We start from the raw sequence: 20,884 nt of genomic DNA, 5'->3' as shown, positions 1-20,884 counted from the left end.
CTGTCCCCCAGGGTCCAGCTCCCACGCCACCAACATCAACAGGGATGGCCCATGGATGCGCCATTCACACAAAAGAAGGGTGTCCCTGGAAGGCAGGCTGTGGGGACAGCCCCACCTTCACCGTCAGCTGGCTGTCCTGCAGGTCCCAGGGGTCACAGGCAGCAGGGAGGGTCTGCTGCAGCTGCGGACACCTCCTCGTGGGGTCTGAAGACCAGATTCCTGGGAGCCACCTGCTGGCTGCCCTCCCCAGGGAGAGGGGGCCTGGACTCTGGACAGAATGCCGGTGGGACAAGGGGTCTGGCAAAGCGAGGCTGGGGCCTGAGCAGGGAAGAGGCTTTGCTCAAACAGGAGAAAGCACCACGAGGACACCGCACGGGGTGGCGGGGAGCAGGGCAGCCTCCTGGCACAGGTGACCACCCCCCCGTGGGACAGGTGGAGTCAGAAGCTCCCCCAGGGGGGGCACCGCAGAGACCCTGGGTCCTGGGGAGATGCCCCAGGGCAAGGACACCTGCCCACCCCTCCGTGTACCAAGGGCATCTAACAGAGAAGGTTCACTGCCTTAAAAGAACACCAGCCACAAAGCACTACCTCTGAAAGCAGGGTCGGACCCACTGCTCAGCAACACGTGTCTCTCATCTGATGTTTTAGCGCATTTGAGTGAATGAGAACAACTTACAGACTGGCTCATGGAATTTCCTCTCCTGCAGTTCGAGGCTGTGCTTCACAAGCAGTTATAAATGGCTAATCCGGAAATTATCTACATCTTCATTCTTCCAGATTGTAAGCAGTAAATAAAAACTTGAAGAGAAAGGACATTATGCTACCATGTCACCCTCAAAGAAAACTGTTTTCTACATGTGTTTTCTACATGCTGCTCATCACATGCAGCCACGCTAATATTCCGAGAAAAGCACTGGGGGGCAGAAAGGAAGGAGAAATGATTTAATAACACCTTTTCCACACAGAGTTTGTCTCGCTAATCACATCCTCTGGGCCGCCACTATTAACAACCTGCTTTTTCTGATGCTTCATTTTTAGCCATTTCCCCAGACTCCAGCAAGTTTAAGATGTCAACAAATACTGATTGGCCACCGACAATGTGCTGGGCCATGAGCTCCTGGAGCGCCCTTCTGTGAGTCCTGTTGCCTCGGTGGGTTCTGACAGCACCTCACCCAGACCTCATCGAGGAAACTCAAACCCTGTGTTTCTTTTCTTTTCTTTTTTAAAATATTTATTTATTCATTTGAGAGAGAGAGAGAGAGAGAGCGCCCACGTGGGAGCGCAGTGGAGGGGGCAGAGGGAGATAGAGAAAAAAACTCAAGCAGACTCTGTGCTGAATGAATATGGAGCCCGACATGGGGCTCGATCTCCCAACCCTGAGATCACATCCTGAGCGGAAAGCAAGGGTCAGACGCTTAACCAACTGTGCCACCCAGGTGCCCCTCTTTTATTTTTATTTTTTAGAATTTTATTTATTTATTTGAGAGAGAAGGAGAAAGAGAGAGAGCATGAGTAGGGGGAGGGGCAGAGGGACAAGCAGACTCCCTGCTGAGTGGGGAGCCCGACACGGGGCTCGATCCCAGAACTCCAAGATCATGACCTGAGCCAAGGTCAGACGCTTCACCGACTGAGCCACCCAGGCGCCCCAAACCCTGTGTTTCGAAGGCAACGTGGCTCAATCCCCCTGCCCCACTGCATTCAGACACTTTAGACTTTGCCCTTTCTCAATAATGACCAACAAATATGAATAGATTTTGATGATGGGAAAATGCTTATGATTCTAAGGGAGGATCCGTGAATTATAAGCTTTTTTATACACTCTGAACATTATTATATCAAGAACGCATATGAAAAATATACCTTAACTAAATCATCAAAAGTGACATCATCGCTACTGAGACAAGGTGACATCATACACCTCCTAACAAGTGCTGAGAAGGACACAATTTCTATACAGCCAGAAATACATAACCTAAAGGCAACAGACAAATTAAAATTGAGGGAGATTCTACAAAATACTTGGTGTGTACTTTTTATAAATGTCAAGAAAGACAAAGAAAGGCTGACCGTTGTGCCAGTAGAAGGGAGCCCAGAGCCATGACAACTAAATGCAATGCGTGATTCTGGCTGGAGCATTACCTTGATACCTAACCAGACAAGGACACCGTGAGAAAATGACAGGCCAACGTCCCTGGTGAACACAGATGCAAAAATCCTCACCAGCCAACCCACCTCAAAAGGATCATTCACCAAGATCAAATGGGATTTACTCCAGGGATGCAAGATAGTTTGCAAATCAAGCAACGTGATACACCATGATTCAAAAAAATGAAGGATAAAAGCCATACAATCATCTCAATAAATTCCGAAGAATCACTTGACAGAATTCAACATACAGGCCTGGTGAGAACTCTCAACAGATGGGTATGCAGGAAACGTACCTCAGCATAATTAAGGACATATGGGGCAAGCCCAATATTACACTCAATGGTGAAAAACTGAAAACTTTTCCTCTAAAGTCAGAAACAAGATGACGATGCCCATTCTCACCACTTTTATTCAACATACTATTGCTTTTTCAAAATTATTTTGGTTATTCTAGGTTCTTGGCTAGTCTATGTACATTGAAGAACCACCTGATTGATTTCTACAAAAAGCTGAGTGGGACTTTGATTAGAATTGTATTAAATGTATAGATCAGTTTTTAAAGATTTTACATTTTTGCAATGCGGAGTTTTCTATTCTGTGAACACAGTGTATATATATATATCTCCATTTATTTAGACCTTTCTCTCATCAATGTTTAGTAGTTTGCTGCATATAAATCTCACATGTTTTGTTAAAATTAACACTAATTCATGTTTTTATGCTATTGTATATGGTCCTTTTAAAATTTCATTTTGCTGTTGATTTCTGCAGCCTTGTTAAACTCACTTATTAGTTCTAGAAGCTTTTATGTAGATTCTTCAGGATTTTTTGTATAGATGGCCTATGTGTCATATGTAAATAGAGACCATTTCAATTCTTCCTGTCCAATTTGTATAACTTTTACATTTTTCTTGTCTCATCACACTAAGATCTCTAGTACAGTGTTAAATAAGAGCCGCTAACAATGATGTTGGCTGTAGGGTTTTGTGGATGTCCTGTTATCAGATTAAGGGAGTGTCTTTCTATTCCTAGTGGGAGAGTTATTATCATAAATGTATGTTGAATTTTGTCAAAACCTTTTCTTCGTATATTAAGATTTTCGTATATTTTTTCTTTTTTAATCTGCTGATATGTGGAATGACATTGATTACATTGTTAATGTTGAGCCAACCTTACAGTCTTTGGATAACCCCTCCAGTATATGATGTATTATTATCTTTTTGATAAATTGCTGGATCCAATTTGCTACCATATTGTTAGGGTCCTATGTCTACATCACAAGGTTTTTTTTTTTTCTTTTTTTTCTTTTAATGCCTTGGTCTGGTTTTGGTATCAGATAATGCTGGCCTCATAGAATGAACTGGGAAGTTTCCCTCATATTTTCGGGAAAAGACTGTGAAGAACAGGTGTTATTTCTTCCTAAATGTCTGGTGGATTCTACCAGTAGAACCATGTGGCTCTAGAGCTTTCTCCATGGGAAGTTTTGCTTGTTTCTTTTTATGATGAATTTAATTTCTTTAATAGATATAGGTCCATTCAGGTTATTTTTTTCCTTAAGCCACTCTGGTAGTTCTAACTTTCAAGGAATTTGTCCACTTCATCTAAGTTATTCAATTTATCGGCGTAAAGTTGTTCGTGATATTCTGTTATTACCCTCTAGTGTCTATAGTACTGTGGGAATGTCCCCTCCTTTATTCCTGTTGTTGATGATCCAAATTTTCTCCCTTTCCATGACTGATGTAATAGTTTATCAATTTTAGTGTTTTTGTTTTTTAAAAACCACCTTTTGGTTTCAAATATTTTCTCTATTCTTTTATTAATTTCAATTTCATTGATTTCCAGTGCTCTTGAAATGGCTTAAAGAACAATAAAACTTAGAGAAAACATAGCAATGATTCTGAGTCAAGAAATGGTTCACAAAATTCAGACTCTGAGTTGGAAAAAAAGTTTTAGGGATATGTTTTTCATATTGTTTATATTTTCCTTTTAACAGTTGTACAAGATTTATAATGACAGAAATCTGTGCCTTCAAAAATACAAAATAGCTTTTTCAATATATATATAAATGGATATGATTTTAATATATATAAAATTGAAAAGTGTGTCATATTTTAATATTTTTAATTTTTTAATATTTTTAATATTTTCTTTTAGTGGTTTCAAAATAATGAGTTTTTTTTTAACAGGAAATGGTATTTTGGAGAGATGAAATACGGTCTATGTCTTCAGAAGTCTACTACAATGTCCAATGAGGTAAGAGCAATTCAAACAATGTGATCTTATAGCTCAGGGCTAAGTGGACACTTCTGTAGCTGAATGTTTGGCCTTGAGGCATGCACCACGGGCCAGGAGAATGAGGTGGTAGCAGGCCAGCGTGGTTGTGGAAAGGAAGCCTAAGGGGGCGTCATGAGAAATATATTTGGAAAGGTAGCTGGGCAGGTCAAGCAGAACACTAGCTGCTAAATTAAGAATTTTCCACTGGATTCTGCACGTAATGGATAAACACTGAAGATTAATGGGGAGTAGTATGTCTCAGGCACACTAACCCATGAGCAGTGTGCCCAGGGACTTGAAAGAGAGGGCAGAAGGAAGGAAAGTACCAGGGAGGTTGCCCAGGGAGAACCAACAAGCATTAGTGCTTGAACAAGGGAGAAAGATAAGGTGGAACAGTCCTGGTTTCTACTCTGGGAGAAGGTGCGGGCTGTAGTTACAGGAGCTGTGAGCTGGGCCCGATGGTACTGCAGGTGAGGTGGTGGGAGGAGGCAGAGATCCGATGCGCGGGACCTGGCCCCGGAAGACACAGGTCTGTCTGGCCACTCTCAGTGCAGGACTCAGAAGATTCAGGGGTGTGGACACAGGTTCGTGGCTTACACACCTGTATTATTTAAGGCCATGAGACGGCCAACCTAGACAGAATATCATGAACGTGGGAATATCGATATCCGCAAACATGTCTCGAGCTCTTCCGTGCACTAGATGGTGTGTTAAGCGCTTTTCAGATATTAACTCAATCACTTCTCGACCCTATGAAGGAGGTACCACAATGGTTCCCATTTTAAAGATGGAGGAACAGAGACGCAGAGAATTTAAGTCACTTGCATGGTGGCACAGCTGGAAGGTGGTTCAGCGCGCACAGAAGCCCAGATTGTCTGACTCCAGAACCTGTAACACGAGACTGTTCTCCACAAGGGCATATATATTTGGGGGGGCAAGTGAACTCAGAGAAAGAGACCGAAAAGGAGCAATCAGAGAGGTACATCCTGACACAAATGTGCTTCTGGCACGAGGATTATAAATATACACCATGCCAGATGGTCCTTAAGGAGAGTATAGAGTGAATGCCATATACTCATCTCATAGGTTCTATTTAAACCATGCTAAGCCACCAAGTCAACTATGCTCTCCATTTTTAAAATTTCTGGATGAGTGGGATCACTTGAAAAAAAAAATAAATGGACTCATTTTCAAAAAAGCTGTGGTTTCATAGATGGGAGTTGCAAATGGTTCAGAAGTTAAAGATAGAACGCTGCAGCACTGCTTCTCCAAGGCTGGTACCTGGCCCAGGCGCAGCAGCATCCCCTGAGGACTTGTTGCAAATGCAAATTCTCGGCCCCCACTCCAGACCGGCTGAATCGGAAACTCTGGGGGCGGGGCCCGGCCATCTGCCGGAACAAGCTGTCCACGTGATTTCAGTGTATGCCCGAGTTTGAGAACAACTGCTCCAGAAAATAAGATGATCCGTGCCTGTGCATCAAATCTTTGGGGCCCCCGCCCCGGGTCAGAGTGCTGCCAGAATGGAGACCATCCCTACGGCCCCTCTGTCTAGCCTGCTGGGTTCTGAAAAGAATCAGACTCCAGGGGAGCCCAGGTCAGGTGGGGCAGTCCCCTCCTTCTGGTGCACTATGGTAGAGAAAACACAAAGGTCCTCCATGCCCACTGCCTTCACCCAGAGATCTTAGCAGGATCACCTGCACCCAGGTCTCACCCCAACCCACCAGCCAGAATCCCACGGGAGGACATCATGGCCATTAAGAAAGCCCCTGCGTCCTCAGCATGCAAAGCGTGACATGCCTACCATGAAGAAAATTCTATCAGGAGCTAGCTTAGTAGGCTGCCAAAGAAGTAAGCTAACAAACAAATCCTGAGGCTTGCACTGGAGGCTCTGCAAAGTCCTCAACCTGCTTTGCTAACACTCCCAGACACCGTGTCTAATCTTTCTCTGCGTTTCAGTGACACCTGGGCTTACCCTAGTCACCTGCCCTTCCTTGCCACACATCCTGCGAGAGCCTGGCTCACCCGTGCGGCCCAGTGGCTGCCTGCGCCCATCCGTGCTGGTGCAGCTGACCCCGACCCTCCCGGCCAGGAGCCAGGCCCCTGGCTGGATGTGCTCAAGCCCGCGGGCGGTGACTGCAGCCAAACGTGAATCCCTGCTCTATAGCCGCCTGACCAGAGCGTTAGGACTACAGGGCCGGCCTGACGTGCTGTTGGCCAGGCCTTGGGAGAATAGGGGACACATGGAAGTACTTCTACTTCTAGGATTGTCCAGATGGGGAGAAAATGAGAACCAGCCTGGTTTACGCGGGTGTTCAGGGCAAGAAGAGGAAGACACTGTCCCGGGACCTCCTGGAGACAACGATGGCGGGGCTCTCTGCCCACCTCCCCCAGCCGGGCCCAGCCCACCCACCCAGCTCGCCCTTCCTCACCTGCTCTGACCCTGTACCCCCATTCCGCCCCACCCCACCGCGCCCCATGCTGCCCCCCACTCGCTTCAAGCTAGCTGAGGTGGTGAGGGTCTCACTTTCTCTAAACCATCCACGTGAAATTTTTTGTTAAGAACACTTTCATTACATTTCCTCCTTTTATTTGGAGAAAGCTAACGAGGGTGGCTGAAGCACAGGATGAACAGCCCCGGGATGGGCAGAGTAAGTGGAGCAGGGGCAGAGCCCCGGTTGCAAGTCCACGCTGCCTCCAAACGGACCTGCATACTCACGGACCGTGGGGCCTCCCACGGACCCAGCGCTCTGGTTCCTTGCCCTCTGAGCCAGCTCAGGCCATTGTTCCGTGGCGGCCAGGAGGGGTGTTTGCGATCCGAAGCGAGTCCCCTCTCCTGGCAGTGCCTCAGGGGCTCGCCCGGGCGATCGCGTGCTTCCTGAAGGACGCACCTGTCCCCGTCCCTCACCCATCGATGGGGCTGCGGCTTTGCTGGGGGCATACCGTCTGCCGCTGCCGCTCTGGCTCAGATCTCCACGGCCACTTCCCAGCTTGCACGGCTCGGTCCGCGAGAACTTTCCAATCCCGCTTCCTCACGTCTGGGAGCACACAGCCGGCCCCAGGGCTCCTGCGCAAAGCCCTGCACGCGGACGCCACTCTCTGAGATCACTCGCGGACACTCGACCGTGCTCACCTTTTCATCGACAAAAATGGCAAAGTCCTGTGGTGAAGGCAAGCTCTTCCCCCGCGCTCTGTTCTCAATATCCAAACAGCGGCCCGACGTGGCATGTGATCAACACGTTTGTTGAACGAATGAATGACGCACTCAGCACAAGGCCAGGCATGCAGTCAGTATTCAGTACGAGAGCCATGATTAGTATTATTATCAATTATTATTAGCGGTTGACAAAGCAGGGACACAGAACAAAATACTAGACAATATTGGCTCAAGTGAAAATAAACCACATTACTAAATATTTCACGCTTTTCAGTAACTTACGGTCTTTCTCTTCAGCTAGAAAAAATACCCTGGATCGAATTGATACTGGTAATTACTAATAATATCAACCAGCAAATAATATTACAGACTAATCATTGTATCAATTATAATTACAATAATTATATTATCAGTGTTAATACCGCACAGAAAATTGGAGAGAGGAACCCGAGCCCAGAGAGGTAGCAAGTGGGTGGGAGGCGGTGCTCGGCTGGTGCCCAAGGATCCCTCGACTTGTCCACTGGGTTAGGAGCCTCATCTGGTGTATGTAGGGTTCTGCCAGGAGGGGTCAGGACCAGCACAGCTGTTCAGAGGGGTTACAACTGAAAAGTCCGATTCAGATGGACAGGCCAGGAGCCATCATCCTGATGCCCTGAGCCCACTCTGGGGTCCATGGGCGGTGCCCATGACCCCGTCCTGCTGCCTTGGGGGTCCACTCTGGCAAGGCTGCTCTGATGGAGGCTCCTGAGGCATCCTCAGCCCGGCCAGGGTGCCCTTGTCCTCTGCCCAGGACAATCCTCAATTTCACTTAACTTAGAGGGAGGCAGTTGGTGGTCAAATGTGCCAGAGTCCCCATCCTTCCGTGGGAGAAGGAGGCCAGCCAGTGATGGGGCCTCTGTCAGTGACCCCTTCCCCTGCTCCTACCAGCCTCCCTAGAACGCCCTCCAAAATAACTACTTGCACCGAATCTCAGGGTCCGCCCAGGGCACAGAATAAGGTACAAGGGTGTGCGGGTCTGGTCAGGGGAACAGTCTTGGGCACCTTCACTGGGCACGGCCTAGGCCAGATGTTTCTAGAAGTAATGTCTCCTTTAAAGCTCACCAAGTGAGTGAATCCATTAGCATTATGGATGCAGACTGAACACACAAATGAGTCCTATAGGAAAGCAGACCCCACAACCCTTTGCCCCAGGGCCCTCCTGCTGTCCAAATAGCAGCCAGCTCTAGGTGGGACCTCAGATGGGTACAGACTGCCCCCATATTCCCTGCATGTCTGGCTCAGCTCCTACCCTGCAGCATGCACTGGAATCACTGCAGATTCAGATGGACAGAACCCCGTGTGGGGCCAGCTGAGGGGTGTTCAGGGGTGACCGCCCATGTCCCAGATGCCCCTGTGGTCTGGCCTCAGAGCCCAGCCCTGTGAAAGCAACAGCCCATCCTATGCTTCCTTTGGATCCATGTAGTTAGGGGAAGAATCTACTGGCTTAAATGCTCCCTCCTCCAGGAAGCCTTCCCGGACTTGCTCAGGCCCTGGGGATGCTCTCCCGAGTGTCTGTGGTACTTCTGCATGCTTTCACTGAACGCTTGTCGGAGTTTCCCGTGACTCCAGGCCTCTCCTGGGGTGTGGCCCCCTTAGCAGCTGTGCCCGTACATCCTCACACGCAGATGCTGACGCAGGAGACAGGGGCACGGAGTTGTCCTGGGGGTGACGGAGAAGGACTCAGCTGTTGTCCAGAGCCCAGGGAGCTCGCACGAGGGAGAGCTGGTGTTGTCAGACAGACTTCTAAAGTGGGAAACCACTAGCCCCCCCCCCCCCCCGGGGCATGTGTTGGGAACAAGTCAATTTAGAACGAAGCAGTCAGGCTAAAGTCACAAGGGAGCGGTTCTGCGTTCCCCAAATACGTAGGGACAAGTGGGCAGACTGTCACACCCGCCGTCGCCTTTCTATTTCTGACAGTCAGCCCGCCCTGGGGAAGAGCGTTACGGATTTGCTCCTCTTCTGGCTCACTGAGCTCCAGTCGACATTAGAGGTGTTTATTGCGTAGTGAGAAAGGAGCCCGGGAGTGCCATCATCGAGTGTTTCTAATTGGGAAGATGAGGCAGCCCCGAGGCGCCCGAGCAAAAGCCAGCCTTGCTTTCTATGTCGCGCGCCACGTGTAAACGCACCCGTGTTAACACCGCGGGTAGGGTGGGTTTTCAAATACAGGACCTTCCGAGTTACTCCCTCTGGGTTTGCAAAGGGAGAAAGCAACAGAAGCAAGTCCCGCCCACTCGGCACGGCGTGGGGCGATCACACCACTGTTCTCAGACCTGAGCAGATGTCCGGAGCCCACGGCCCCGGTGTCTCCGTCATTCTACCACGAGGGGTGATGCGATCAGAGCGTCAGTCCCTGCACCACAAGTGGCTGCCCTGTGCCTTCCGCCGTGTCCATCTCCGGCTGCCGCCACTGCTCAGAACCTGATGGCCCGTTAGCAGGTGCAGCCCTGCCCCACACTGCACAGTATGCTTGCTCCAATCCCCGAACGAGCTTGTGAGGAAATGGCTGGGCCACACAGCCACGTCGGAGGTGTGATGGGACGGGCTCGGGGGCAGGCGGTGTGGGCGGAGCGGCCCCTCCCTTGGAGGAGTCCGACCCGGGAGCGCGCAGTCTCAGGAAGGCCCTCACGCACAGGACAGGAAATGCACACGGATGACGGAAGGCGGGGGCTGGTCTTTCCCCTGGACTTGGTTTTCTGAGGGCACGTAGAGAACGCTGGGGCCGGAGGTGCCTGGAGAAGCCAGCGTTGCCCAGCCTCCCAGGTCGACTTGGAGAAGAGAAGGTGGACAGAGTCTCGAGGCCAGGCTGCGGGCATCTGGCTTGACTTTGGGGTTACCAGTGGGCCCCTCCAAGTACAGGACGAGCGGGAGACCACTCTGCAAGCCAGGTGGCATCCTCCGCTATCGTGAGCCCCCATCACAGTGCCACGTCCCCGGGCTTCTGCCCCCGGTCGTAACATCACCGGGGCGAGCCCACTACTCTGTTCAAATTCAAGCCCTTGCAGCCACTAATGGACTGCCCAGCAGAGAGAAAACCTCAGACAGAAAAGACGGCAACGTCACGGCATTCCCCCCGGCAGGCTGACGGCCAGTCCCGCATTCACTCCCCTCCCGCTGATGATGTGAGGAGCGCGTGGCTGGGCAGCAATGGACTCCAGCACCACGACAGACCGCATCAGCCATGAACACTTCCTGAGCCCCCACTCGGATGCTGGAGGAGAACCAAAAGGAAATACCTTCCCAAAAGAGAGGTGTTTTCCTTACACGGGTTTTGATTTTGATTTTTTACACTAAAGGGGCTTTATGCATGTTTCTGGAGAATCTTCCAGACACGGTGATTCTGGAGCAGACCGTTGGGTGTGCGCACCAGGGGGCATGCTGGGAAGTGGGTCACATCCATGTGATGGTGCTGGAGAAGGTCTGGGCCTAACCAGGGTCTTTGGGGCCCGTGGAAGCTACAGCAGCTCCTAAAACAAGGGAAACAAAATAACGAAACTAGAAAACACGGCTGACCACAGTTTGGAAGAATGAGTTTATTTTAGGATCCGGACAATGTGTCGAACATCCACGGGAGCTCACGGGGAAGAGTGGCAAAGTTGCACGTGGCTGAGTCCACCTGTCTACGTGACTGTCATCTGGCAAGTCCAAGCAGTGCAGGAGGTCAGCTGGGGTCACTTAGAGCCAACAACACGCGTCAGATGTTTGCACTGATGGCTGGAGAAGGGCCACCTCGCTGAGTACTCCGGGCTTAACTGTGTATGTATTTATAGCCTTTCGTGTCCTAAAAATGGCTTAAGATGACTTCCAATAATAGATACAATTTAACATGATAAATAACATAAAAATGAGCAAAGAAGAAATCAGAGGGAAGAAGGAAAGACACGCTGGTCCAGCGACCAAAGGCATATGGACAGCCTCCCATCACCGTGCACAGGGCAGGCCCGACCGGCAAAGCGCACGTTCTCCCCACGTCCTCCCCGTCTGACGTGGCTCGTCCCTCCGTAACACAGTCCAACCCCCCACCCCCACCCCCGGCGACAGAGGAGAGCAGTCCGGAGAGAAGACGTCTCAGGGAGGGGCATGGTGTGGTCCACTCAGGCGGGCAACCACTCTCGGGAGCACTGTTGGCCACCAGTACCTCATTTGGAAACCCAGCTCGGTCCTCCCTGCTTATGCCTCTCTCCCCAACCCCCTGCCCATCTCCCTCCCTGGGTGACGCCAACTGGAGACCCTCCCTCACGCCCCTCTGGGGCTATGCAGCACGTTTGGCAGGCCCCGCCCCATGGGTGTCAGATTTCCCACAACCACCACTGAGGTGGGCATTATCCTTGCACCCTGTTCACAGGTGTGCAAGCTGGGGCCAAGCTTACACAGGTGGAAAATGGCAGAGCGGGGGCCCCCCACACAGGACGTCCCTCCACGCGGTGGGCAGCCCCTAAGCTGCTCTGCTGCAAGTGTTAGGGGTGCAAGGTGATTAACTGCCATCACCGCAATGAAGTATATAGTCGCCAGCAGCTTCCCGGGCGGTTGTGAGTTATCTACTGGTAAGCGATCGGTAATCCACAGGTGGCTCTATGGAAAGCCTGACAATCAACCTAAACTCAGACCCAAGAACAGCATGACACTAAACTGACCCCCACGAAAGGACACGTTGGTTAGCCTCCAAAAGACACTTACATCTACAGCTTGAAACCATCTAACAGATGAGAAGGGGCTGGTTACCTGCTTACAGAAATATACATATATTTTTATGAAAGGTACGGTGGGGGAGCCTTTGGAAACACGTTTTCGCAGAGCCTGTTTACTACAAATTAATCACATTGAATATATACCCACATCCCATTTCCCGGCAACCTTTAGTGTAAAGAGTAAGGGCAGTGCGGGCTTGGTTAGCGCTGGGAGACCACAGCGGCCTCAGCAGCTCCACCACGCGCCCCCTACAGTGCTGGGCTTTCTTCTCCTCAAGCCAAAGGCTTCTTTCCGACCTTGGTGTGTCAAACTGTTTCCTATGAGCGGACTCCAGCTATTACCTAAAATAAGGACCGTGTCACGTGATAGAAACAAGGCAAGAAGCAGAAAGCATCGCGGAGACAAGCACAGATAGTTTTCAAAAAGCCTAACAAAGACAGAACTCAACACCAAGTTTCCTGAGTCCAAGAACGGCGCTCCCCCACAGCCCATTACGCTGCCCACCTTTGCTGGAGCCTGAATGGAACGGGATGGACACCTAGACCTCCTAATCCACTAGTATCTGTCCCACGGCTTCCTTCTACAATGTTATCGCTACTTCTGCCCCCAAGAGCGCTGGGACCCTGATCAAGGGAGCACCGGGATTGTTCACGCCCCCTGCCCACCACTGCTCCCCAGGCGTGTGCCCCTCCCGCGCCCCTCTGTCATTTGCGTATACATCTGTTTCCCCAGGAGCAGGGGCCCAGCAAAGCAGGACAGCCCAGCACGTGCACAGGTGGCACTAAACGTTCGATCGATACAGCAGGAGAATTTAAATGAAATGAAACCATCTCCGAGCTATTAAGGTAATTCCGCAGAAATGGCTGACAATTCTCTTTAACGAAACCACCAGCACACACAAGAGGGTAAACAGTCACGCAGTCCCCGTACCCCCAGACATGGGGCCCAGCGCTCTGCCCACCGACGCCGCCCTACACCTGCCACCTCATGCCTAGAACAAACAACTGGCTGCATAAACCTTCCCACTTCCCTTTGGAACGCTCTCTGTTCAGAATACTGTTCCTTTGCCTTGGCAACTTCCATAAACCATTTTGTACAAATCAGTGGAGATGGATTCTTCCCTTAGCGTGGATTATAATGTTGGTGCATTCCCACCATGTGTGCCTGGGGTCGCTTCAGAGAGAAGAGAAACATCGCTTCTTCTGAACACAGATTTCTTCAGCGAGGAAGACGTAGCACTGCAGTGTTTACCACAATTAAAGTGTGTACATTATTTAGCAGCTCATTACCACAAATAATTGCTTTCTAAAGTTCGATCATTAGACTTTGGCTTGCTAACCCAAAGATATACAATAGACCGATGTGAATGCCACAAGCACGAGGCATTTTCTGAGGTCACTATTTAGACAAAATAATTCCACAAATGCGAAAGCAAGCGAAGCTCATGGCCTGCAGAAATGAGCTATTTCACGAACCCCTCCTGGCTTTCCAGTTCTCCTCTTCCAGGTGCCCTGAAATGGGAGTTTTTCTAAAGGTTTAAGCCCTACAAGGCCATGATTTTATTAAAAACTATGCTTAACTACAGAACTGGCCCTCGAGGAGTTTAGAATCTGGTTGATGGTGGAGGATCTATACACACCTGCTCAACATCACTGACCCCTTAAACAACTGGTTGCTTCCTAAATTACTAGGGCCATAAATATCTCCACCTGCAATCCATGCATTTTATTCTCTGTGCATGTCTCTCCTGACACCTTCATTTTCTCTTTAGAAAGAAATCGCACAGTTCAGTGCATTTTGAAATACCAATCTGGTATTAGAGTTTCGTGTATAAAGAAACAATCAGCACTACACTTGTCTGCGGCATCATTACAAAGAGAACTTGGAAGCGGGAGTGTCCAAGGTACTTATGTCAGGGATGCGCATCACGGACGTGGACGAACACATGGAAACCCTGAATGCACCAGGTTCTGACTCTCTGTCACCATCACCAGTGCTCAAGGGGCAGACTTTCCCTCTGGAAATCTCTAGGCTGCTAACTCTGCGATCATTCCTTTCCGAAGTAAAATCACAGGAGTCCATGTTCAAGAGGGCTTACCTGGTAATCTGTGTTCTTGTGCTGAAGTCAAGAGACCTCATTGAGCGGAGAACTTCAATGCACCCCAAGTACTGCAAGGGGAAAAAAACATAAATCATGAGCCCTGGGGACAGAGATGAAGAGACAATTCCTAACTGCATCAAGGGTGTTCCTGGAAGCCATACACATTTCTTAAATCACATTTTAACTTTGTGTACATTGTGAGGCTTTGTTCTCTTTCTTTAAAAGCAATAACTCACACCCATGAGAAAGTATCCTCAGTGCCTACGTAGCGCCAGACTTGACTCTTCCGAGATCCACGAGTATTTGCCTTACATTCAGAAGTACATTTTTACAAACTTTTGTTGAGGTATAACATGTACCATAAAGTGCAGAAATCTGAAGTGCATAATTCAACTATTGCTTAAACACATACCTGCGTGTAACCACCCCAACATCCCAACATCGTATTTCTAGTCCTTTACAAGGTCTAGAGGTTTATAATTTCTAAAGAAAGAATGAAAACACTCTAATACCAACATTTTGACCAAATATTCATTATTTAACCAGTATATTTGGGTTCAACAAACTGTATATCCATTACCCTCATAGTTGCTTTATTTTAGTTTACCAGAAAACCGTCTTCTGCCTTATGTAATGCAAACTTTCAGAAGTTTCCATTTACACATCTAAATTTGTAGCTAAATCTTTAACCCATTTCACACATCTAAGTGTGTGTGCCTATGTAAAAACACGGACATAACAAGAGCTGTAGAGAAACAACTAGAACGGTAGAGAAACAATATTTGTGTGCCAAAGCCCTTGGAAGTTTAAAGGACAGATGTTTTATACCAATGCCTTTAAATTTAGACTTTGCAAGAAGAGGCCTCATGGTGTAGTACAGAAAAGACTGCATTTGAATTATTCAGAAAACCTGAATCGGAGCCTGACTTTGTAGTATCTTGTTATGTAACTTTAAGGAAAACTTTACCATTCTCTGAACCGAAGCCTCTATACCCACACACCGTGACTATTGCTCCAACCCTCGTGCAGCTACGTGACACCACCACCGCGGCCATGTGGATATGATGAACGACACGCAGGGATACACAAATCAGATGACCACTGACACTGCGGAGTCTCATGACTACAGTGACCAACATCACGGACTTCTGTGTCTGCCAGGACGGACATCGCAGGACTATACGACTCCCAGCACCACCAACATCACACGGTTACACAAATACTGTACCCACCACCACAGAGTTCCGTGAATGATCCCACTGATCACCCACAACGATGCCACAAGTCCCGTGAGAAGTAGGAACAATGGTGCGGGGGGCGTGGGGGGACCACTGCTATCACGGTTGTGTGGATGCCATCACCACCACGGCAGGGGCATATGAATACCTCTACCACTGTCACCTGGCTATGTGGAGACCACAGCCAACTTTGCAGAGTGATGGGATCGCCACATCCATCATTGCCATGGCATGGGGACATCACAACAGTATCCCAGAACTATGTGAATACCGCCGCCAGCAGTGTTACAAAGTGAAGTAATTAGTATGACCAAAGTGGCAGGATGGTGTCGACAACAACACCACTACTCCTCAAAGTTCTGTGAACACATCACCCCCACCACGCAATTATGCAATTTCACATCCACAGCTGCAGACTTATGGGAATACCCCATGACCATCATTGCAGATGTGTGACTACAACAAGAACCACTGCAGATATCTGAATATTATGCCGCCCGTCAGAGAGCTGTTGAATACCACAACCAAAGTTGTGGTAATGTGAACACAGCCACTCTCCATCACAGAGAAATGGGAATACTGTGAACACCATCATAGCTATGTGACTACCACCAGCAACACTGCAGTGATATTGAAGTGATCAAAGTCATCACAGAATTATCTGAATGCCACATCCAGTCTCACGGTTGTGTGCTACCATGACTAAAGTTGCAGAGCTATGTGAATACCAAGTCCACCAACGCTGCAGAGTTACATGAATACCCTGATGATCATCACAGAGTTTTACGGATAACACTCCTGGCTGCACATCAATATACGTATCCCCACACCACCACTGTAGTTATGGAAATATAGCACCACCACCACTGTAGAGTTATGCCAACAAATACCCAAAACCACAAGCACCACTGCAGTTATTTGAACACACCACCAAGAGCATCTCAGATTCATGGGAAGATGATCAAAGTAATTGAAGAGGTCTGTGTGTACTGTCACCAACATCGGAGTTTTGTGACTACAACCAACATAACCCTCACAGTTATGTGGATATCATGACCACCAACAGGGGGTTATGTGAAGGCCACACCAGCCCTGAAAAATTGTGTGAACACCATGACCACCATTTCTGAGTTCTGTGAAGACCATGAATGACTTTGCAGAGGTATTGGATTAGCACGTCCAACACCATCTCAGAGCTATGTGAAGATCACCACTCTGGCCATGTGGACTTGTCGGAATGCCGCAACCACCATGGCAGAGCTAGGAGAATAGCACCACATGGCCATCCCAGAGACACATGAACACCACAACCATCATCACTGCCACCACCACTGTTGCAGAGACCTACGAATACCATGACCACCAACCAGGAGAGTTATGTGACTCTCCTGACGGAAGTCACAGATTTATATGAATACCACCACCTTGCAGGGATGCATTAATGCCAACACCACCATCGTCACGGAGTTGTGTAGACATCATGACTACGTCACAGGATTGTCTGAATCATACCATCAGCACAGTCACAAGATACATGACTAGCACCATCAGTTTTGCTCAGTCTTGCCAATGCCATGACAGATGCTGATGGGTGGTAGGAACACCATGATGAGCTTCACAGACCATGTGAACACAACCTCCACCAACATCGCAAGGTCATGGGACGACAAGACCACCATCACATTGTTATTTGACTACCACCTCCACCATCATCCTGGTGGTATGTGAATACTATGACCAACCTCACAGAGTCACCAGAACAACACCAGCAACAACATCATAGAGTCACAGAAATACAACTACCACAGTTGAAGATGATGTGCACAAACACCAGCACCATGACAGGGCTATGTGGGTCCATGACCAACTCACAGAGCTATGTGAATAGATAGCCAATGATGCAATTATGGGAATACTACCACCAACATAACCATAGTGTTATGTGACTACTATGACCAACAAAATGCGGTTATGGGGACACCATGACCAACATGACCATAGAGTTACATGACTACCATGACCAACAAAATAGGGTTATGGAGACACCACAACCAACACAGCCGTAGAGTTGTGTGATTACCCTGACCAACACCACAGGGTTATGGAGACACCATAACCAACCTGACCATAGAGTTGTGTGACTACCATGACCAACACTGCAGTTATGGAGACCCCATGACCAACACCACAGTGACATCTGAATGTCATCACCACCACACAATCACAGGTATGGAATATCATGACCACCACAGCAGGCTTATGTGCCTACCATGACAAATTTCACAGTTATGTGGATACCACCACATGGTAGGAGAATTACATGAACACCACCACCACCAAGGTTGCAGAGTTATGTGGATACTGCCACTGCACTACAGGATTATGTCAACACCATGGCAAATGCACATACCTCCACCACAACCACAGTCATGTGGAAACCCCAATGTCATAGAATTACATGAACACCACCAACACCACCACAGTTTCATACGTACCACCACCAACAGTATGGAATTCTGTGCTCTCCATGACCGGCACACTTATGTAACTACCACCACGACCGCTGCAGTAGCATGTAAACTGACTTCTCAGTTATGTAGATACCGCCACCCCCACCAGCCATGTCATTACCCCCACTGCTGAGAGAGTTGTGTGAATACAGCCACCACCGCCGTCCCAGAGTTACACGAAGACCATGACGAGCTCCAGGGAGTCATATGAATACCAACACCGCCACCCTCGAGTACTAGGTGAGTGCCACTGCTAACATCACAGACTTGAATCAGGCCCCCAAGGTCTGTAGCCATTTGCCCTCTTACCATCAATGTCTAAGCTAATTTCTATCTTTCATAACACTATATAGCACTCATCTCTGAATCTTTGACGATCATGGGTGAAAGTACTTCATTTTCTTTTTAATTTGCATTTCCCTGATATCTATAAAGATATGTGATTTTTCTCGCATGTGTATTAGCCATTTTCACTCCTTTTTCTGTTAGCTAACTGTTGTTATCTTTGGCCCGGATTCCTATTATATTCCTTATCTTTTTATTGTAGATTAATGGGATGATAATCTCCTATTCAATCATTTTTCTTTTGATGGTTTCTACATTTCACCTGATGCAAGTTGTTACTGCAGGAACATTGTAGTAATTCCTGTAATCACATGTCTATCATGTTCTGTATGGCTCTGAAGGGTGCTGTGTTGCTCAAGAAGGTCACGATATTCTCCTAAATTGTATTTAACAATATTTAATTACTTACATACGCATTAAATTCTTTACATGTTTTTTTTAATTAATTTATTTATTTGAGGGGAGGCATGCACGGGCACAAGTGGGAGAAGGGGCAGAGGGAGACAGAGAATCCTCAAGCAGACTCCCCACTGAGTGCAGAGCCTGATGTGGGGCTCAATCTCACAACCCTGAGATCCTGACCTGAGCCAAAATCAAGACACTTAACCGACTAAATCACCCAGGTGCCCCACTTCTTTACGTGTTTTGTTTAATGTTCTTTATTTGGCTTTTTAACCTATTTGGAGTTCATCTGCTTGTACAGGACATGGCATGAGTTAACAAAGTCAGCCTCCAGATGGACTTTTATTTAAGTCCGTGCCATGGATCCATGTCTTCCTGTAGTGACACGCCAACATCGTGGTATATTAAATTCTATTTTCTGTATGGACCTTTACCTGAGCTCGATCTTATTACACCTCCTGAATCAATTCCACGTCTCTTATGTGTATTTCCTCTTAAGAACTTTAAAATCATGTTGTGAAGTTCCTCCACCCCTCAAAAACTGGATTCTAATGGAGATTTCATCTTACATTGCGAAGAACTTACATTTGCTATTAAATTTTTCATCCCTAATCATGAGCATTGTCTCCATTTTAGATATGTATTGCATTTAGTAAGACTCTGTGGCTTTATGACATATGTCCCATGCTTTTCTTCCCCAATGTATTCCAAGGCATTTTTTTTTATTTTGGTTACCATTAGGTATGACATTTTGATTTTTTCCTTTGCACGTCTATCTGGCCTTCACCAGCAGAGAGAAAGTCTATTGATTTAGGTTGTACACAGAAAATTCAATCAATAGGCCCAAGAGATGTACAAAGAACTATGGAAACGGGACAATGGGACCCAGAAAACATCCCAGCGGGGCTAGAAGACAAACGTACAAAAGAAACTGTAAAGTCTTGGAGTTTGGATCCAAAAGTTCCTGCACCTGCCTCATACGAATTCCAAAAAAAGGAAAGAAAGAAACAGAGGAGAAGAAATATTCAAGACCAAAGAGAATAAAATGTTGAATGCTGGACAAAACAGGAGTGTCTATTTTTAAGGCAGGCAGAAGAAATATAAAAAGACCACTTGTGGACACATAGCAACTCTGTTTCAGGACAAAAGGATCCAGAGAGAAACATCCTGCAAGCGTTCTGTGAGGGTAAGGGACACAGGTTACTCACAGAGCAAGTTCTCTCGCACACTCAATACGGGAAGACAAACGCCACCGTTGGAAGTCTGAAAAAGAGCATATCGAGCCAAGAATCTTAGATCCACCCAAACTGGCATTCAGGTGGGAAGACACGGCGAGGACTCAGAAAGTTAACCGCCCACAGACACTCCCTGAGAGGATTTTTCCAGAAGAACAATGAATACAAAAAACAGGAGGATGTGGGCTGAGAGAAAAATAATAAGGAACAAATCAACAAAAGTCACTGGTACGCCTGGTGCTTCATACTTTCTGACGCAGTAGTTTAAAGTTTTGTTTTTTTTTTTAAGATTTTATTTATTTATTTGAGAGAGAGAGAATGAGAGAGAGAGAGCACGAGAGGGAAGAGGGTCAGAGGGAGAAGCAGACTCCCCGCCGAGCAGGGAGCCCGATGCGGGACTCAATCCCGGGACTCCGGGATCATGACCTGAGCCGAAGGCAGTCGCCCAACCGACTGAGCCACCCAGGCGCCCGACACATAAGTTTAAATATTTTTTTTACAGTGACAGGGAGCTACATCTCAGAAGACCCCAACTCGGCTGGTCGGGGCAGACCAAAAGAAGAGGTTGGAGCTGGGGAAGCATGAGCTGGGGGAACATGCTGTGTTTTTGGAAGCAGCACAGAAGGGATTAACTGCGGCAGCAAAGACAATGTTCAATCACATACATGTAAAAAGGCTGTAAAACATGTAAACAATAAGAATAGCATGACTGACCTTCAAACTGCTAGAGAACAGGAGGAGGAAACATATAA

The 20,884-nt window shown here is 47.9% G+C and overlaps 1 protein-coding gene across 2 annotated transcripts in view; it reads right to left on the bottom strand.

Annotated features, from left to right (window-relative positions):
• Positions 1-20,884, bottom strand: part of SHC3 (SHC adaptor protein 3) — a 93,368-nt gene that overhangs the window by 52,912 nt on the left and 19,572 nt on the right. For both annotated transcript variants that reach the window (XM_027616769.1, XM_027616768.1), the window contains exon 2: positions 14,400-14,470. In XM_027616769.1, the coding sequence (XP_027472570.1) occupies positions 14,400-14,470 (71 nt within the window). The remainder of the gene's footprint in view (positions 1-14,399; positions 14,471-20,884) is intronic.

This window comes from Zalophus californianus, chromosome 13 (assembly GCF_009762305.2).
Source record: "Zalophus californianus isolate mZalCal1 chromosome 13, mZalCal1.pri.v2, whole genome shotgun sequence".
NCBI classification, from domain to species: Eukaryota; Metazoa; Chordata; class Mammalia; order Carnivora; family Otariidae; genus Zalophus; species Zalophus californianus.
This window is presented reverse-complemented; position numbering and strand designations above follow the sequence as displayed.